This window comes from Passer montanus, unplaced genomic scaffold (assembly GCF_014805655.1).
Source record: "Passer montanus isolate IOZ18808 unplaced genomic scaffold, ASM1480565v1 scaffold10, whole genome shotgun sequence".
Taxonomy (NCBI): Eukaryota; Metazoa; Chordata; class Aves; order Passeriformes; family Passeridae; genus Passer; species Passer montanus.
In genome coordinates, this window is record NW_024356505.1 from 12,577,571 (window position 1) to 12,597,623 (window position 20,053).

Consider the following 20,053-nt stretch of genomic DNA (forward strand, 5'->3'; position numbering starts at 1 on the left):
TAGAGTTGCATGGCCTTTCCATGGGCTGCGTGTCCCAGAAAGGGTCATGCCCTTGGTTCATCTAGTGACATGAGTGTTTCTCACGTAATGCAGCAGTTAGACTAAAGGGATTGGATTAACCTGGAGCTCATGGCAAGGTGAAACCCTGGCTAGATGGTGGCTGGACAGTTCATGCATGGCAATATGAGTGATGCTTTAGCATTCAGATCAAAGTGAAAAATACACGTTGCTTCTTTTAAATTGTTTTGCTACTTCTTGACTGACTGAATTCAGCAGCACAGAATTCTTCTGAGTGTGGTGCTGGCTTTTCAGGCAGTGAATGTGGCAGAAAGCTTTAGACTCTCAGCATGGATCTAAATCTGTTTGAAGTAGAGCTAAAAAGCCTGGAGGGTGCAGGGAGTTCAGGCTGCAGTTTGTTGATTTGCACTGGCAGCAGCACTTCAGCCCAGTGATTGTACAAGATGGTGCCACAAGGTGTATCTGCAAGGATGTTGTGAAACTGTGGATCATGTTAGACCTATCTACTAAAATTTTGTTTTCCTTAATGAGCCCCTTGTTTCCAATGAAGGTTTAAAGTTTTAGCGCTAGTATTGCAAAATGAATACGCTAGGATTTCTTTCACCATCATCTCGAGCTTATTTCTTATCATTGCACTGAATCCAACTAGAATGTCTTCAAGGATACTTGGCTTAATATTCATTTCCCCTTGCTGCAAGTTTTTATTACTAAATAAATAAGAGCATTTAATATAGCTGTGGGCCAGGATAATTCTTCACAGTACATTGCAAAAACGTGGTTTAAATTTTGGCTTTGGATCTGGTACAGGGTTTGAATAATATGATACCTCACTTCCTGACAAACTCAGGGTATTCGGAAGACTGAATGAGTTGTCTGCAAATCTGCCTTGTCTTGGTTATGATGGTTGTTGGGAAGGGGTAGAAAGACAAAAAAAGCAACTTTTTAATGCAGTCACTTACTGTCTGTATTTATTTACTTCTACCAAGTGGATTTGTTTACTATGTAAAAAAAAACAAACCAAAACCAGTATCTCACTAGGCTAGATGGTAGCTCCATGCAGTCTTAAAACAGCTCTTAAATATTTCCTTCATAACTAAAAATCCTGATGCTGACTCAAAATGGATAACATGACTTTGTGACTTAAAATAAATGTCTCATGCTAAGGTAATTTGCAACATGAAACATAACAAGCTTTGAAACCAGGAAAGATCTGATTCTTCTCTCATTCATGTCTGGCTTAAAAGCCTATTTACTTCAGTGGGTACAATATTTTTAAAGATTTACAGCCTTATCCCAAATGTTGCCAAGGATTTACCAACCACATGCATTTGATGGAGCAAGGGGTCTATGGAGACACTTACGCACACGACTGGAAAAAATTTTGTAGTGTTGGCAGACTTGCAGAAAAAGACTGAGATTAATGCTCAAATTAACTTGAGGGACATAAATAACAAATATACCCCCTTATGAGGCCTGACTCATGCTGACTGAGGGAGCTGTGGACTGACCTAGCAGCATCATCAGCCAAAATCAAAAGAGGAGGGGTCGTCTTGGGGAAGAACTGAGGAGGCAAACCTCTCTTGGCTTTTCTGTGTATTATTTGTTGCTCTGTGTTGTTCTTTGTTTTGTTTTTCAAGTGCCATTTTTCAAATAGGATGTCCATTCCCCCAGCTGTAGTTGTTTGAAACCTGCTTTTTTTACCTACCGCCCTCTACTCTGGAGGGTCATAGCTTACTTTTCTGAGTTTTCATTCTTGCCTGGCTGTACTATGGCTCTGTTACCCAAGTGTGAGATGAGGAGCAATGCTTTTCTTTCTGACAATCTAACAGGTAAGGGAAAAGCTCTCCTCCTGTGTGGCTTTCTGCAGTTTGTAGGACTGATGCACCAGGAGTTGGCAGAGAAAAGTTATAACAGCCTTATCCTAAGGGCAGATGGTCTCTACAAATCTTTCTAACCCTGCAGGCAAGAATTGCAGAAAGAAGAGTGAATCTGCAAATTTTCTTGGCTGGGACTCCTCAGCTTTGAGCTCTGGTGTGGAGCAGTAGCCCTCATGCTGAAGGACTAGTGGCAATATCCCAAGGAGAGGAAGAACCTCACTCCTGCTGAGGCTCTGGAAACCAGGAAATGATGGCTGTGCTAAGCCAGTTGCCTAAGAGTTAATGTGTAGGGTTGGCAGCAGAAGGAAAAATCTCCTGTAGGGCTGCAGGGTCTGGCTGGAGTGAAGGGGATAATCCTGATGCTACATGTAGTGCAGGAGCTCCAGGTGAGCCCAGTGTAATGGGGAAGCAGCCAGGGTTACAGGATTTACCAAGAGATGAGTTTGTCTTGGATAGTGATGGTGGGAATTTAAAAAGAGAAATATTTTAAAAAGAAAACAAATAGCTGATATAGACTGTTAGGCTGGGGACAGATGGCTGGAGCTCAGGGACCTGCAGGGGGTATGGAAGGAGGTGTATCCAAGCTGCTTCAGGAAAGAGTTGTGTTAGTGTAAAAAGTCAGAGCTAGTAATGTGCTGTAGCAGTTGCTTAGTGTCATCCAGTGGGGGAGATTAATTTCCATCTCTGTGTTAGATCACCATTTTCATGGTTTCATGATTTAAGTGAGCAAGAAGGAAATCTGATTTAAGTTGCTTTATCAAATTTTACATGTGTACTTTGGTTACCTTTCTGAAAGCCTTAGAGTGGTCTGTACTTTTGCTTACACTGAATATATCTTTCCATTTATACAAGTATGCAATTTGCCATTTGCTTTGGGTAATGTATTTTTTCCATTTTCTGTTAAAAAAATGATGAATGATACTTTTCTTATTTGCTTGATTTATTTTAACTTCTGATTTTCATCAGGCAATATTTGGATGGAATTGGAATCCAATTAATGAACAAAACCAGCATTTAAAATTGTTTTCATTAGTTCAATGTGCTGGATAGAGACAAAAATTCCTTATCAACCCTTTTTTGTGACTAAAGCAGACCGATTTTTGCAGAAACAAAGCAAGTATTTTCAGCTGTTTATGAACTGAACTAATTATTTCTGGTCACCATGCTTTTGAAGAATCTGTTTCTTATATCTAAGAATCTTGTTTTCTTGGAGCTCTTCTCTTGAAACGCAAAACCCCTGGAAAAAAAAACAAACCCAGAACCCCAAAACAACCTAGATTCTCCATTGAAGTGAATATCTCAGTGGTATCTGTGTGCCACAGCTGCACAAGACAAACTTCTCTTATTTGGGTGGACTGGCCATGAGCCCATGCTGCAGATATTGCTGAGGGTAGAAGAGGTGGTGTGTGCATCACAGATACTGCAGATGGTTACTTGCAGATTAGGGTCGATGCATGGACTATAAATCTTGGTGAACCCAAGCTGCTACTCTAAAAGATTTTCTTTCTGCATTCCTGTCTGTTCCCAGGGCTGGGTTGACTTTGAATAAAATATTTTCTTATGTGGGGAAAAAAATAAACTGAATGGGGAAGAAGAGAAAATTGTCCAAGAGATCTTACTCTTGTCAAAAAATATATACACATACATATTTTGGCTTTTAAATTGTAAGTATATATTTAAGCAGACTTGGCTATAAGGGAGTGAACGTTGAAGCTCAGATTTCACAGAGTGGGAAATCAGTTCCCTAAATTTAGTGCTTCTAACATATGTTTTAGGTCTAGGAATCTATTTCTGATATAACTCATGTTAGGAGTTCCTGGAAAGCTCTATGACTTATGTGGCGTGGCATGGGTAAGATTAAATTATAGCTGATTTTCTTCCATCCTGAGATCCCCAGAAGCATCTGTAAGATTGATGGGTGGTGTAGTCATTGCATTATGTTTTGATGTGTTTCTTTTGCAGGCTAGGTTTCCAGTAAATACAGAAGGATTTAAAAATTATTGTGGGTAAGGAGATGGACAGATAGTGATTTGAACTTGGTGTTGTGATACTCTCAGAAGCCTTGGTTAGACTTGATTTCTGCAAGAAGAAAAAAAGAAAAAGGAGTATGGTTTTTGAGTGGCTAAAAATCAGTGTATATAACATAATTTCTCTAAGTTATGTGTGATGTTATACTGGAGATGAATTTGGTTAGATGTATATGCAATGTGGTACTCCAGACAAGAATGAACAGCTGAATATTGACAGATTCTCCACTATTCCTTAAACATGTATCACTATTGCACCAAAATGCAAGTGTAGTATTAAGGAACCTCAGTAACTCACAGAAAAGGACTTGTTAAAAAGTCCCTTAGGAAAAAATAAGTTGAAATGTATCAAAAAGTCAAAACTATGAGGAAGGGGATGGGAGGAAAGTGCTACAGTGAGGTGATTGTAGTTATAAAGGCACATGTACATCTTCTGTCTTCTGTTGCCTTTGCTGCCTGTGTTTCATGCTTAAGGGTGAAGCAGCAAAAAGGAATTTCAGTGGTGGATTGAATCCAGCCAAGAAAGTGGCTTGAAATCAAACTTTGGGAACGAGAGGGGAAAACTGCTCAGCAGGCAGATGGGCAACAGAGGGAAGGCAGGAAATATATGCAAACAAAAATAATGAAGTTTGATTTGTTTCTATGGTACAGAAATGTGTCTGGAGGTGGGTTTAGGTAGAAGCTGTGTAAATTCTTGAAAACCAAGTCAAATTACAAGTTTGCTTTGCTGCAGTGTTGTAGTAATTAGCTGGAAGAGGCTGGCTGGAGAAGCACGGGAAAGGGAAAACTTCAGCAGTGAATTTTTTCAGGAGCTGGAGCACGTGTGGACAATTGAATGTAGGGGTCAAGAAGAGGAGCAAGCAAGGGGGGTAGATAAGTTGTCAGGATTGGAATGAGGGGTTGACTCTACACCCAGTGCAATGGCTCCTTGCAACAAAGCTGGAAAAACCCAAATGCTTAATGAACTTGCAACCATTTAGAAACAGTTTTTTGAAGTGCTAAGATCAAATGAGTACCTACAGTAGCATGTCCAAATTGCTGGAAATCTTGCTGGATTCACAGTGAACATGTAAAATGACTTACTATGACAACACTCAGGATGTCTGTAATAACAGGAGGAGAATATGAGTAATCTTCTGGAAACTGGTTTAACTTATATACTGAAGTGACTGTACCTTTCATTACAAATATGTAGTTTTAGGGTGTAGTTTTGAGATAATTTTAAACTGATCTGTAGGCAGATTAAAAGGGGTGCTCCCACCTTTTCCTATTTTCTAATTGTTGTTACTTCTCCTTTGGTCACAGACTGCCACTTGTGTGTTGCTCTGGTTATTTGGGTCAGGGACTTACTGCCTGCCTTAAAAATCAGCTGGATCTGCAAACCTGCTGGCCTCAAAGCATACAAGGCAGTGGGGAGGCTGGGAGTGGAGGGCTGCATCCATGTGGACTTAAACCAGCATGAAATGCCTCTGAATCCTAATGCCTTGTATGTGTGAAACAGGGGGTAAACTGTGCAACTGCTGCAATTGCCTAAAGTGTTTCTGTTCCCAATATCCTATTTTGGGGTTTCTTCACCTGGTACGTGGAGCTGTGCCTGGAATTCGTATCCCCTCGGGTTACAGTTGACTTGTGTTTACTGAAAATGAAGTGGTAAAACTTGGAAACGAGCATTTTGTTGGGATTTGTTTATGGTTAATGCAGTGGGACCTTGCCTTGAAAGACTTAACCTTGAAAGGAGTTACTGAAATTTAAAAATAAGCTGGGGGTGCTGTTTTTAGGATTGCATCTGCTTTTTGCTTTGTGTTGCATATAGCGGTGTGGAGCTGTTTCTGAAAATATCATAGAAAAAGCTGTTCAGGCGAGCTTCTCTATGCACCTGTATTCCTATCAAAATACACAGCTGAGCAAAGCTCAGTGAGCTTGGTTGGTCCCACGTGCTCTGCTTGCTGGTGTTCAGTGCTGGTCTGCATGGTGGGTACTGAGACAGCAAGGACAAGGATGTCTCAAAATACGTTGCCTCAAAATACCTCCACACCAAAGGGGCTTGTTGGCTTGTCTTAATGAGGATGAGCAAAAGTAATTTTGAAAATGCATGAGATGGGTACACAGAGGAAGAAAAACTTTAGAAGGAGAGGTGTGTAGTGTCTTAAATACCTGCTAGTTCAAAGAAAGGCTTGTGTGAAATGCTTTTTAGGGGTAGCCCTGACGGAAGCGGATGGATCAATGGTCCAGCAGCATGGGGTGTGCTTTATGGTGCTCCCTTCCTCTGAGACAGGCTCTTCTGGGGCTGCTAACATAGCTGTGACTTACTGTGGCACTTGCAACCCTGCAGTTTGATCATTGCCACGTAGAGAGGATCTTGAGCATTATGTCATGCTCTCCAGCTGGGGTGTCTGCTTGAAAGCAGTAGGAAGATGCAGTGATGCCTGATATCCAGTGGGTGCAACGCTGGGGTCCTCTCACTTTTCAGAAACACGGTGTTTAATTTACTAGCCTGTGTGAGGAATGCTGCCAGGGCTCCAACTGTTGCATAATGTTACACAGGAGGAATCACTGGCAGATTTCAAGCTGGCTATCATTCCAGATCACTCCCACACAAAGGAAATTGTAGCATATATGTAACTCTGAGGCTTTTTGTACTGCTCTCAGCACAATCTAAAATTAAAAATATAACTGGGAAACTAGAAAGAGTTTGCCTGCTCAGGCTGTAGTAGCCTCACGTGCAGGGTCTTGCAGGTGGAAGAGTATCCAGACAGCTACAGGTAAGAGTTGAAAGCCTCACAAAGATGCAACTCCTCAATTGTTTTTTAAAATTCTGTGCATTAAAATTGTGAGTATTTCATACAAGATGAAAGAATCCTCTTTTGGCTCAAACTGGTTTTCTTGTTCTGTGGATTTTGTGATTCCCAAAATGCCAGACCCTTAATACTCAGACATCACAGGGGGAAATCTTATTTCCCCCTCATTTCCATGCATGCCTGTTCTGTACCCATTTTCCTGTCAGTCTGATTCATAATGTTCAAAAACATTCACTGCATTTTTCCTTCTTCCCCACAGCAACAGCCCGAGTCTGAAACTGTTCATCTGTTCATCCCAGCCTTGGCAGTTGGAGCTATTATTGGCAAGCAGGGACAGCACATCAAACAACTTTCTCGTTTTGCAGGCGCATCTATTAAGGTATTATTACACCAACTATAACTTTCTGCCTATTCTACATGACACCTTCAGCAAGTTTGCACAAGCCGTGCTTTCCTGAACATCCTCCCCCACTCCATGCTTAGAATATGATGTGATAAATAGTACATTTGTTTATAAATCATCTTTTAATCTTCCCTGAGACAAGATAATTAGAAGCATGTTTTCAGACGTCTCCTGAGGTGTGAAATATAAGCTGCAAAGAAAACTACTTTGGTGGTCTTAGAAACAGACTTGTGCCTTAATGATGCAGTGCTTAAAGGCTTTCTCCTTGCTTTAGGTAAAGTGAAAATTGGTGGGGTGAATTCCACTTCTGAACACAGCAGCCCAGTTGAAGTCCCTGTTCAGGTGGCTGCCCTTGATCTGTGCCAGATGGATTGGTCTAGGCTGTCAAGCTCAAATGGCTCCATGCTGAATTATTGGTGGTGTAACTTCACCCATGTGCTGCTCCAGGCTCCTGGGGCCAGTCAGCTCTCAAACAGCACACTTGCCTTCTTGTTATTTGGTTTAACATCCAGCTGTTTGTGTATTGACCACCTCAGGGTAGCTAAGAACAAGATGGTTTGCACAGGCTGACCTCTAACTGAAGTTTGAGTTTTAGTCAATTTGGTGAAATCTTTCTTGGCTGTCTACAGGGCTTAGAACCAGTTGCAGCCTTAGGAAGGCCCTGGCTTTTGCCACTAATCCCCTTGTAACCACAAGTATCTTCTCTAGATGGCTGAGCATTTTTTTCTTACAAATAATATTTTATGCTGTTTTATGCTGTAAAGATAATGTTTTGGCCTAAATTAAAATAAAAATCCTAGAGAACAGTGCATTTAAAGTACAGCTTTAATATGCTTTGAGATGGACATTTTACTGCACAGATAAAATGTTTTTTTCTCACCCTCTCTATTTTCGTTTCAATGGAGTGATGTGCTTAATGAGTGCTATGGCAGGGATCTGCCACAAGTCTGGGGCACAGGGCAGGAGCTGGCCATGCTTAGCTGAATTTGGTGAAGCTGAGCTTGGCTTGGAAGATGTTCATCTAAGTATGCAGAGCAGAATAACTGGGAACCCTGATGAATGAGTCTTGTGTGTGGTTTGCCTAGTGCTGATCTGTTTACTGGCCAGTCAACCAATGACACACTGCCCAACTCCATCCTTTTTTGAACAGAATGCTAAATAGTTATATTACCCAGATTGTTTATGTTAATTGAGCACTAATAACCATATTTTTAGGGGGAAAAAATGAAACAGGAGAAAATGAGAGGTGTTAATATTTCTTGATTGAATCTGTCTTGCATGGGGCTGTGATGCATCATATGTATTTCCTCTTGCCCTCTCCATTCCTGCAGCTTGTATCTAAGGTTTAAGCAGTGTGTGGAAGGTACTGCTAGGTGGAAAGAGAAATGTGAAACAATCTGGACCTCCAAGAACCCGTCCAAACTAGTTCTTCAGTTGGTCCTTGGAAGACAGTTTAGTGGAAAGGGAGTTTCCAGTATTTCTCATGCATCTGGCTAACAGTGGCCTCAGGCTTCCTCTACTGGCTGGCACCACTCTACCCCATGCATTTAACATTTCTGTCTTAATTTAAATTCAGATAAAAGTTTTCTCAGGCTCTGGTCTTTTGTTCTTTCAGTAGGAAAAAAGTAAAGGTGTTTTTTTGTGAAACTATGATTAAATCTTAACAAAAGTACACAGATTCAGGGTGTGCTTGCAAAATTGGGACACTGCATGTGTATTTATCTGTTAAAATAATGCAACTTAACCTGTAATCTGGCAGAACAATGTGGAGCATCAGGCTTGCTTCTGTGTGAAAGTATTAAATATGGCAACTGGTAAATTATTCAAAACTTGTAAACTTCCCTCGTGTTGAAATGGGCCCACTTCAACTTACCCTCTGTCATAACTTTGGAACGAAATAATAAATTGTGAATCAAGGAATCTGTGCTTTTAGCTGAGAGTTGGAGGAAGTGCTGCCTGAGTAACTTCTAACTTGCCAAACTGCAGTAACCATACTTTGTGGAGGAAGTAAGTCTGTACATAATGCTTGTTTTGAGTTGTGCTGTAGCTCGTTACAGCTGAAAGCCTTTTACGTCCTCCTGCATCTCCTCTGTGTTCATTCTGAGCTTTGTAGATCTGGTGAAACTCCTAACCCATGATGTAAGACTAAACTGCAGATGCACTGGGGTTCTCTTCGAGGCTGCAGTGTTCAGGCTGTCACCTCAGAGGTGAACATGGCTCTTGCTGAGCTCAGGTTGTGTCCCAGTGCTGGGGCTCACTGCTTGGCCAGGCAGGCTCAGTGTGGCACTCCAGCAGACTCAATTATTCAGCAAAAGAGCCAGGCAGAGATTTGAGTTGTCTGTTGCCCACCCTGTGGTGCTGGGACCTCTTGTGAACAATTGTCATCTCCTTGGTTATAAATTCCTTGCAGAGCAACCCTTCCTGATGAAAGCTGGGTTTGGGTGTATAAAGTTGTGAGTTTGTGGCTTGGCATATAATATATTGTTTTCTGGTTAGGAATGTAAAGTTGCTTAATCTCAAAAGTTAAATTCACAACTTGTATGCTATTTGTATGTATAGAACTACTTTTTCCAAGGGCAGACAGACAAAATTAGCACAGAATTCTCTTAGGTTACCTGTTCAGACATTGAAATGTTAGTTGGTCTATGTTTCTTTTGCAGCCCTCAGCCATGCTTTACCCCAGCTTCTGAGAACAGAGTATTCTAGGCTAAAATTAAAGCAAAATATGTCCCAGAATATTTAGACACACATAGGATGTAATGAAGATTTGATAGAAAATATTGTTTGTAAAATTTTAATGAAGGTGCTGGTGTTTGCTAAGAAAACTAGAGGTGACTGAGAGACAAATCTGTCCATTTTACACGAATGACAATTGTCAGGCTGAACTCTGTTCAGTCAGCTGCCTCTAAATGTGTCCTGAAATTCTGCCCCTCTAAAATACCTTTTCCAGAGAATGAATGGATTTAGTCTGTGCTTGTTCTTACAACGTCATGTCGTATAAATGTACTGCTGTAAAATTAATGTGTATTTTTAGATCTAGCCAATTGGAATTCATAAATTATGAAAAATAGATATGCAAACCAGATAACTAGTATGTAATGCCTTCTCCATCTTAGGGTACAATATGAATAATGTTATAAACTTTCCTTAGCAAAATTCTTTAGTGAAAATGATGCCTGGTGACTTGTAATTTGTCTGAAATAAACTACAGCTGTTAAATATGAATAACATCCCTATGCCAACAGCTGAGATGAAATTCTGTAGTGTTTAATATATTGCTCATTCAACAGCAGCTATGTAATACTAGATGCAACAATGGAAATGTCAGTTGAGATAAACAAAAGATTCATTCGGAATGTCAGAGGCTAGCTTGAATTATTCAATGCCACTGGAGTCTGAGAAAAACACCCACAGAAATCTTACTGTTGTGGTGACATGAACTGCTAAAGACCCTACAGGCATCTCTGTCTCAGCTCTGGTGGAGCTTAATTTTTATTTGGGTCACACATTGTCCAGTACAGAGGAATGTTTTGGATCTGATTAGTTACAACAGTAAAGTGATCTTCTGTTCTCAGGGGAATGGATGAGAGCTTTTGCTAATGAGCAAAACTTGTTAGAAGGACTATTCAAGCTAGTGGGTAGGGATGAGAATCTCAGTTTATTAACCAGATTTGTCTTTTTGAAGGCTACATGTCTTACATCACTCACAGCCACATGAAAATGCCGTGTGGGATCCTGCCATGTGTGAATGAGTAGCTGTGTCTTTAATTTTCAGAAGTAAATTTGCTCATGGTGGTTTAGCCAGTTTCTCCATATTTCATTACAGCTAATTAATGCACTTTAAAGAGAACAAACCCATCATGACTGAAGTGTGATGCTGCTGCTGTAACGAATAATTTTTCACTCCTGAACAGAATGTGAGACTGAAATGGGGAGGAGGTGGCTTTAAACTATTCCTTCAAAGACAGCTACCAATAGCTATGTTTATGCATTCCAGATTGCCCCTGCTGAAGGACCAGATGCTAAGCTGAGAATGGTTATCATCACTGGACCCCCAGAAGCTCAGTTCAAGGTACAACATACAAAAACTTGTCAGTATGTAGTGCCCTTCGGATCCTAAGGGACAATACTGAAAACAAAAGTCTTGGTTCCAAGCATGCTTTATTCAGAATTTTAGTAAATACTTGAGTTTAGCTTTCCTTCTTCTGAAAGGTGTCTCATAGGAATATGAGTAATACAGTACTATTAGAGGCCATATTCTGGTCACCTGAAAACTCATGTGTTTCATGTAAGTAAGAATCAAGTCTAGCATAAAAATATGGCCATATTACACTCCTAAATGTCTCTTCTATCTACAAGCACCTTTGAGTTGAGTCTTTTAATCTCTCTTGGTATGTGCAACAGTTTTGTGTGCTTAATTGAAATAACAAAGCTGACAGATGAAATTGAGTCTTCCCAGGTTGCTGTTTTGTGCCAAATGGAAAATGCATTTTGGGTAGCTCTGCAGATAAATGCAAGATTTCTAATTGTATTTCCACCGCAACTACAAGGAGATACTCAACCTGATTATCCCATCTGTGCTCAAATTAAGTTCCAGAGTGGCCTTCTGCCTTAAATGTCAAGGGATAAATTTAGTTACCCCAAAAGGAGTTGACTGTGCTAGGAGTGATGCAGGCAGCTCAGTGCAGCAGCCTGGCATCATCACAGATGTGGCCTGGAGCATGTAGAAAGTCACTTGAGAATTTGTATCCTGGCATTGTTTTCTTGCCTGTTCTCGTTTTTGACTTTGTATTTTTGCTTCAGGGCATCTTGCAAGAAGGAGGTGCACAAACTTCAGGGATATCAGTTTCAATAATGCCTTTAGGATTTTTGGAAAATTATCAGGGCAGGTATTTTGCAGTGGTAATTACAAACTTAGATGTATTTGGGATTGTTGCTCAGTTACCATATGCATTTGAGCTGCCATTGAAGGCAGAGCATGATTAGGAAGCTCTGTCTCCTTGATATTTTCTGTGTGTATGTGGGCTTGGCCACATATACTCTTATGGTCTGGGGTCAGCACAAGGTCAGATACTGGCTTCTTTTCATCAGGTGTCAGTGGACTTGCCCTCAAGGAGTAGCATGGCAAAGGAAATTTGGGCATCCCTTATATCCTGACTTTTCATTTAGGCAAAGGCTTGTCCTCAGGTTTCCTCCCCAGGATAAACTGGGAGTCCCACAGGGTTCTTCTGGATGCTCTTCTCTCCAACCTGACTCATGCAAGGAAGAAAGTGTCCCTTTTCTGCACTTCATACATAGTTTAATACCACATCAATCAGTCACTACTTGACACTTGAGCTCTGCTTGCAAAGGTGCATCAGTGTCATAGTGCAGCCAATGCTCCTGGGGTATGCTGGTCTCCAGGAAGGAAAGGGGTTGTCTCTGGGGCTTTATTCAGATCCAGACCTTGTAGTCTTTTAGCTTCTCTTTGAGCAATCCCTCTTGACTGGGATGGGCAGAGGCAGAGCTCAGTCCTTCCTTTTATCACTACTGTCAACCTGAAGCTGGCCTTAGGGCCAGGTCCACCTTCCTTAAACTCTGATGAAGAAGGGTCTCCTCTCTTGGGACAGTGGTTGTTGGGGAACCAAAAATGTAAACTGGTGCTCAACAACTTGGAGAGGGAATAGCTGCTGCTCAGATGAGTAATGGGCTCTTGGAAAGGCAGTGTTACCCCAGAGCCCATGACTTTGTCAATCCTTTCCTTACTGCGCTCTGCTGTCTGTGATTCATGTGCCCGGCAGCTGCAGTGGCTGCATCCCTTTCTTCCTCTGCTGCTGCAGCCTGAGGATGTTGCAGTGTGCAGGGCTAGTTGTTAGCAAGGCAATGGGAAGGGAATGTGCCACTGTTCAGAGCCTCTGCTGCAGTGCTGCCCAGGGTTCAGGCACCCCTGTGACACCGCTATTCGTGCATGGCTCTGTTGCCTGGGATCTGGGATATATGAAAATGAAGTGGAATCCAGGGTAGACAACACATTTCAGCCACCATTTTACTGTGCAGGGGCTTGCAGCCCAGTTATGTTGTTTCATTCCTAAAGACCTTTTAAAGAATTGACAGATTGGAGATGTTGGAAGACCATCTACAACCTTTTTTTTTTTTTTTTTAAAGAAGTCCACATTGCATCTTTCTTTATAATTTGGCAGTAATGTATGTTCTTTTGAAGCATCTAGGAGCCAAAGAGTAGAAGATTGGTTACCATTTCTCACAAATTTGCCAAAAAATGGCTGTGAATAAGGAAATAAATGTGTTTAAAAATCAGCAAATGTACAACCTTACTCTCAGTGGACATTCTTCTTGCTATCTGGCACTTCTGTGTTTCCCAGAAAAAGGAACTGTGTGCTGGTTGGAATAATACTGTTCCCATGGAACTATTTAGATCTGGGCAGTTTGATTCTTTACTTTGGAAATTTGAGCAAGTGCAAATTTATTTATTTTTAAACAATATGTTGTAATGGATTGTAAAAGCAAGCTCTTTGCTTCAGTTGGAGTCTTTAGACCATGACTTGTTGGGGTGTTGTGGCTTTTTTAGTTTAGCATCTTAAAATAATGGGTTTCTGAATCAATTAGTTGCATTTTGTGCTTCTGGGTGTAATAAAAAATTTGGGATTGTTGTTCTGCCTGGCAGTTCTTCTCTCCACCACTCTTTACCTCTACAGAAATGTGGTAGTTTCTTTTAAAAGCAGTATTTCTACTCAAAGGCATAATAATAATAATGATCTCTGTTAAATTGCTGTGTCGTTCCCTGGTTTGTCAAGCAATCCTTAAGTTGGACACTGGTACTTCCTAGTTTGGTACAAAGACTTGTTTTAGAAAAGTAGTGTATTTATTAGGGAAAACACTTTGTCAGGATTGTGTACTAAGAATTCTCCTTTCTGTGGAAATTCTTGATGTTAACTAGATCCCAAGAAGAACATTCTCTAACTGAAAGCAATTTTACAGGCTCAAGGGAGAATCTATGGAAAACTTAAAGAAGAAAATTTCTTTGGACCTAAAGAAGAAGTGAAACTTGAGGCTCATATAAAAGTGCCATCCTATGCTGCTGGTAGAGTTATTGGTAAAGGAGGCAAAACAGTAAGTAGCTGAAATAAAACCCTTAGTGTTGCTCTGTTATGTTTCACATTCAGTGAAAAAGCTGAACATATAAAGCTTAAACTTTTAGCTAAACTAATTCTTTGGTGCTACATTAAAGCAGGAGCTGCTTTCTTAACTGTACTTGTTACATTTTCCTTTCTTCTACTGTGGAGTTGAAGCCAATCTCAGAAAGATTTATTTCATTTCTAAATAAGTGGTAGAAATTTAAGACATGTTCAGACCTCAGTATTACAAAAAAAAGTGTACCTATCTTTGTTTCAATTAAATTGATGGCATTTCTTAGACTCAGTTTGTAAAATAACATCACTGAGATTTTTCAATCCTAAAAAAGGTGCTGGTGCTCAGGTGTTTTCATATGGTGTTAAGTCAGAAGCTAGATGATATTTGCAAAGACTGGACCATGTCTTGGGTGTCAGTCCTGAGTGCAACAGGGTCTTTAGGTCAAGTGTCAGGAGGCAGTGTGGCCTCTTCCATTACTTGCAGTGGCAAGAGGTCTAAGGACAAACAAGTCTGAGAAGCTGCTCATCTAAAACTTTAATTACACAATGATAAGCATTTCTAAAATAAAATTAGTTTTAATGAGACAAAAACTCTAACCTTACCTCTATTTAACATGACGAAAGCCTAATAAGCTGCCGAAAATAATTTGAACAAACAGAATTTCCCACCTGCTCAGTCTGAAGTTCTCTGTATTGTGTAGGTTTTTGAAGGAAAATCTGGCATTTTTCTTCCCTATATTGTATGATTTTCTGACCTTACACCTTTTAACTCAACTGTAAATACTGTGGCATCTATTTTCTTTTTTAAAGCCATGTATTTAACACCTTCTGTGTGTTGTATTTAGTCTTTAAAACACTTCTACAAACCCAGAGGACTTGGTGCTAATTTATGTTAAGAGGCACATGAGGCTCAGCTTACAGAGTGCACACTGCTGCATAAAGATGCTTTCTGTTAGTGAGGGGTTTAAAAAAATGTAGCTTAGAGGATGATATTTCAGTGGTTGGTGTCTTTGACGCTTGGTGGTTGTATAACGTTTGTTAAAGTTTTCTGACTTCTACTATCTGTTTATAGGTAAATGAGCTTCAAAACTTGACAAGTGCAGAAGTTGTAGTCCCTCGTGACCAGACACCTGATGAAAATGATCAGGTGGTTGTGAAAATAACTGGTCACTTCTATGCATGCCAGGTAGGAGGACTGCAATGATTTTCTGTATTTGCCTTGATGTTTCCATGGTCTTTCTTTTATAGCCACGTGCAGGAGCCAAGGGATGGAAGACTTTTGCTCAGGATACAGAAAGCAGTGCTTGCCAGGCTCCTCTGGTTGTCTTGCTGCAATAAACTTTCCTCATGCCTGTGAGAGAGATTTATAACAATACTGCACATTCACATATGCAAAACAGTCTCCTTAAATTCTTCTGTCAATTTATGCAGGCTCTGGCACTGCTAAAACTTTGCTAAAAGCAAAAGAAAACCCAAGTTGTGATTGGGCTGAAATTCAGAAGGAACAGAGACACAAGCCATACCATAGGATCTGGAAAGAATACACCCAGATATGTAATTCATCCACATTGCCCAATCTGTTGATATAATATAAAGAAAAAGATCACAAGATTCCTTCCTTCACTTAATGCAGACTCATTGCTTTTGATACTTTGCTGCAGGTGACTTGTAGTTTAGAAAGGAGATGGGGGGTGCTGTGAAGTCCTGGAAGTCTGACCTTCTGGTTACTCTAGTGTATAAAAAAATGGTACCCTCTTTATTACAACAGTAGCTCTTATAAAACATTTGTATTTCCAGAAGAGTAAAATTAAGGCTGTAGCTTCAATAATCTCAACATTGGTAGTCCTCTACCTATTCTACCTATTGTGTTCTACACTACAGATGAGAAAACTGACCATGCATGTAGTTATGGTAGGTTGAAAAGAGAAGAAAAATTAAAATTTAGGCTGTACATCACAATTAATTTCAAGTGTATTTTAATTAACAAGTAATCAAGTCAGTACTAGAAATTTAGTCATTCCAGATTTTCTTAATCAGAGTAGCATCTCTTGTTGGTTGTAAACAGCAGTCACTGCAGCATGGCATCATGATGCGTTGTTTCTTCTTCTTTGTGTCCTTCAGCTTGCTCAGAGAAAAATTCAGGAAATACTGGCTCAGGTAAGAAGGCAGCAGCAACAGCAAAAAACATTGCAAAGCGGACAGCCTCAGCCAAGACGGAAATAAAGGTTTAGGAAATGGCCCATCAGAGACAGATGCCAGACCAAAGACAGACTGTGTGACAGAGAGACAGGTGGTGAGCACCTGTTGAAGTTTTATGCAGAAGATCCACCAAGCCAATCACCTGTTCGAGGACCAGGCAACCGTTGAACGCTGTCTCTGAGAATGTATTCTTTAGGCTCTCTCAAACTTTTGAAACCCAGCTTTAAAATAAGGACCCCTTCACTTCCCTTTTGTTCTATTCTCACAATTTAACATAAACTCGTTAGTCTTTTTTATTGTTCTTATTATTCCCCAACAACTTTAGAACTTGGTTTAATGAAGCTTTCTCTTCTGAGTTCACTGGTTAAAAAAAAAGAAAAGAAAAAAAACCAACAAAAAAAAGAAAAGGCATTGCTCTTATAGGTCCAGTTAATAAACACATTTGGAGGGTGGGATTGCGGGTGGGCTAGGGTTAGAGCAAGGGTATTGATAAGAGTTTAAGTGTTAGTCCCAATGTTGAAACAAGTGGCATTTTTTAAAAAGAATTTGGTTGCATTTTTACATAACACTGCCATGAATAACCTAAGGGAAGTGTTGAATGGTGTTGGCCAGGGCATAAAAAGATAAATATGCATTTTACTAAACTACCTCAGGCATTTAGTACCTCAATGAGAAATTGTTCCTTTTTTGCTTTTTTTTTTTGGTATTTTGTATACTTTATAAAGCTAATAGTTCTTGAGCATTTTATTTTTTTAAAAAAAATTAAAATTTGATCAGCCACCAGCCAGGAGTACTACAGACTTATCGGGGAAAAATATAGTAGAGCACTTCTAGCTGCTGGCTGATGGGAGTAAGGTGGGTAAAAAAAACACAGCCTCAGATTTCCTGAGGGCTTCAACACCATCATTTGTTTAAAAAAAAATTCAATGAATGTTCAAAAGATAGTGAATGATGCCAACATTCTGATAGCAGCAATGCCGTTTAGTTTTCTTTTAAGATGGGATGAAAAAGTTTGTGACGGTACTTTTTTGGGAACAGGACAAGGAAGTGATGGCAAGAGGCTGGGGTTGGGGGAAAAATTTAGAAGGCTGCAAGAGGCTGAATTTTTTTTTTTGTGCTACTTGATTGAATGCATGAACCCTTTGTGCCTTTGACCATCACTACCTAATAATGCTACATTTAACCATTTGCAGCCCATTTGGACTTTGCCATTTTGTTCAAAGAGCAAGCTTCATCTTCAGTTTGATAGAACACTTGATCTGCTGGAGCATTTTTGAGGCCAGGAGGGTCTCTGCTGTCTGCAGATCACATCATACTGCTTTCAGTTACCACGATGGGGGAAGGTCAAACAGTGTTTGATCACATTGAAAGATAATGAAAGGCTAAGTTTACATATCCAGCCGCTGTTATGGGCCACACTAAGCCACTTTGAAGGTTTTGAAAATGATTACAAGAAAAAAAAAACAAACAAAACAACAACCTCTCTAGCCTGGCTTATAATAGATGCAGCAGGATTTATGCACGTTCTGCAACCAACCATTAGAGGAGAACAAAAAAAATGTCAAAAGGCAGGGATAACAGGAAAGTTACCAAATTTAAAAATTTCCAAATGTAATTTGAATGATGATTGTGGTAATAGTGACACATTCAAGTTTCTACAATAAACTTCAGTCTACCTCAGTTTAAGAAAAAAAAATGTGGCAACACATGGTGCATAAAGACTGCTGTGTGTGTGTGTGCGCGTGCGCGCCTGTGTGTGTGTGGTCGACAGAGCCATGCTATTACCTCTGAACCTTTTTTTGTGATGTTTTTTGTGCATGAGATGATCAGAATCACCATGCTGCACTGATTTGAGGGGCACAGCGAGCAAAAACATTTGTTTCATCATTTTGTTATCTACCTCTTAGGTTCATGTTGAAATAGAGGCATTACTACATAGACTAGATAATTTTCCCAAAGATCATTGTTGTACAGATTAGATAATTTTGAAAATGGTCTGAAGTGTTTTTCCTGCATCTCTTCTTTACTAATTGGTTTAAAAACCACAAACTTATGTTGTAGTTTTAGCAAAGAAAATGAGTTTCTTTTCCTTTTTTGACAGTGACCTTCATCTAGCCTTTAGGATAATTTTTTTTCTTACAATGAATTTAAAATTTCTGAAGTATGGAAAGTACATAGCATTTTAATTTTTGTTGAGGCTTAAGTCAGTCGGACGTTCCTTTCTTAACATTTGAGAAGGATTTGACTTCATTATTTTCCATTAAAAATTACTTTACAGATAGGCGCTGCATTTACATCTGCTGATTTAAATACTGTCATCTTTCTTAAATTTCTAGACTTAATATGGTATCTCATGTTTTTCTTTTCAATTGAGACTTGGTAATTTGGAGTATTTGGGAATAGCTAGAAAGTAAATACTGTAAATGATTTCAATATCCAGAAAGTATGGATCATTTTTCATCTGTAATGTGCCCCCCAATGCAGCTCTACTTGCCAGATGCCTCTGAATGGAATAAAGAGTTTAACTCCTATCATCAGATAAAGTTGTGTGGTGTTTTTTTAAATTATTGAGGCATAGGGACAGACTGTCCTGAGTACTTGTGCTGCTTTGATCAAGTTGGTTTTCTGTCTGTAATAACTGGAGAAAGATGAGCAGTAACCTACAGGTATTCCACAGCTCCTAGGACAGCCATGTTACAATGTTTGCACTTCCCAAAACAAGCTGTGACTCCTGTGGCTTGTAATTAATCTTCTTCCTCCCATCTAACAATGCCATATAGTCAGTAGGACAACCCACAGTTCATGGTTTGCCTTGCACCACTCACTTAGGCTCATTTGCTGTGGAAGGAATGTGGACTTGACAGTACTGACTGTCAGGACAAACACGAGATTAGAAATGCAGTAATTTTTTTTTGGGGGGGGGGTGGTGGGGCGGCAGGGGAGAGGGAAGCTTTTTTTTACCCAGTCTTTACTGTGGTGGAGTGATGAAGCTCTGTCATCACTGTGGCCCTAGAAGGCAGAACCAGCCGCACAAATGTTCACACCTCTCACCCCTACCATGACCACCCAAATACACCACTTGCCATTGAGGTGGTATTACCTCTCCATTTAGATCCTTTTTAACATTATTTGGAGTAAAATGAGACCAGATATTTAACTGAATGCCTACATGTGAGAGGGATGTGTTAGGGAATGAAGGAGCATTATTAATTACACAATTCTTTGTTTTCAAAGAGAACTGGGATGCCCACCTTGTTTTCCAAACTCATTTGCCTTCCTACTTCACAGCTCAGTTCCTGGGACCAACCAGTAGAAAGAGGGAATTGAAGATATTACATCTGTAGAAGGCACTGCATAGAGTATTGCATTTCACAGGGCACACTAAGCTCATTTCTCCATGTCAATATCAAACTTTCAGAAACAGCACCCTGTCATTTGAGCAGCATAAAGTCAAGCCTTGCTCTGTACTGCTGGTACATTTGTGACAGCTCAGCTCCTGACTGTTTTAAGCATTTGCTTTATCATAACACTTTTATTTGCTTCTAACCTTCCAGAGCTTTTATTCTTAAGCTGCAATTTCCAAGGCATGCGCTCTTTTCCATTA

At 40.0% G+C, this 20,053-nt stretch overlaps 1 protein-coding gene across 1 annotated transcript in view; it reads left to right on the top strand.

The window, feature by feature from the left end:
- Nucleotides 1-18,991, top strand: part of IGF2BP3 (insulin like growth factor 2 mRNA binding protein 3) — a 111,316-nt gene extending 92,325 nt beyond the window's left edge. Inside the window, exons 14-18 of the mRNA XM_039712965.1 lie at nt 6,980-7,099; nt 11,121-11,195; nt 14,099-14,230; nt 15,323-15,436; nt 16,372-18,991. Coding sequence (XP_039568899.1) covers nt 6,980-7,099; nt 11,121-11,195; nt 14,099-14,230; nt 15,323-15,436; nt 16,372-16,473 — 543 coding nt within the window. The 3' untranslated portion in view covers nt 16,474-18,991. The remainder of the gene's footprint in view (nt 1-6,979; nt 7,100-11,120; nt 11,196-14,098; nt 14,231-15,322; nt 15,437-16,371) is intronic.
- The last annotated feature ends 1,062 nt before the right edge of the window (nt 18,992-20,053 follow it).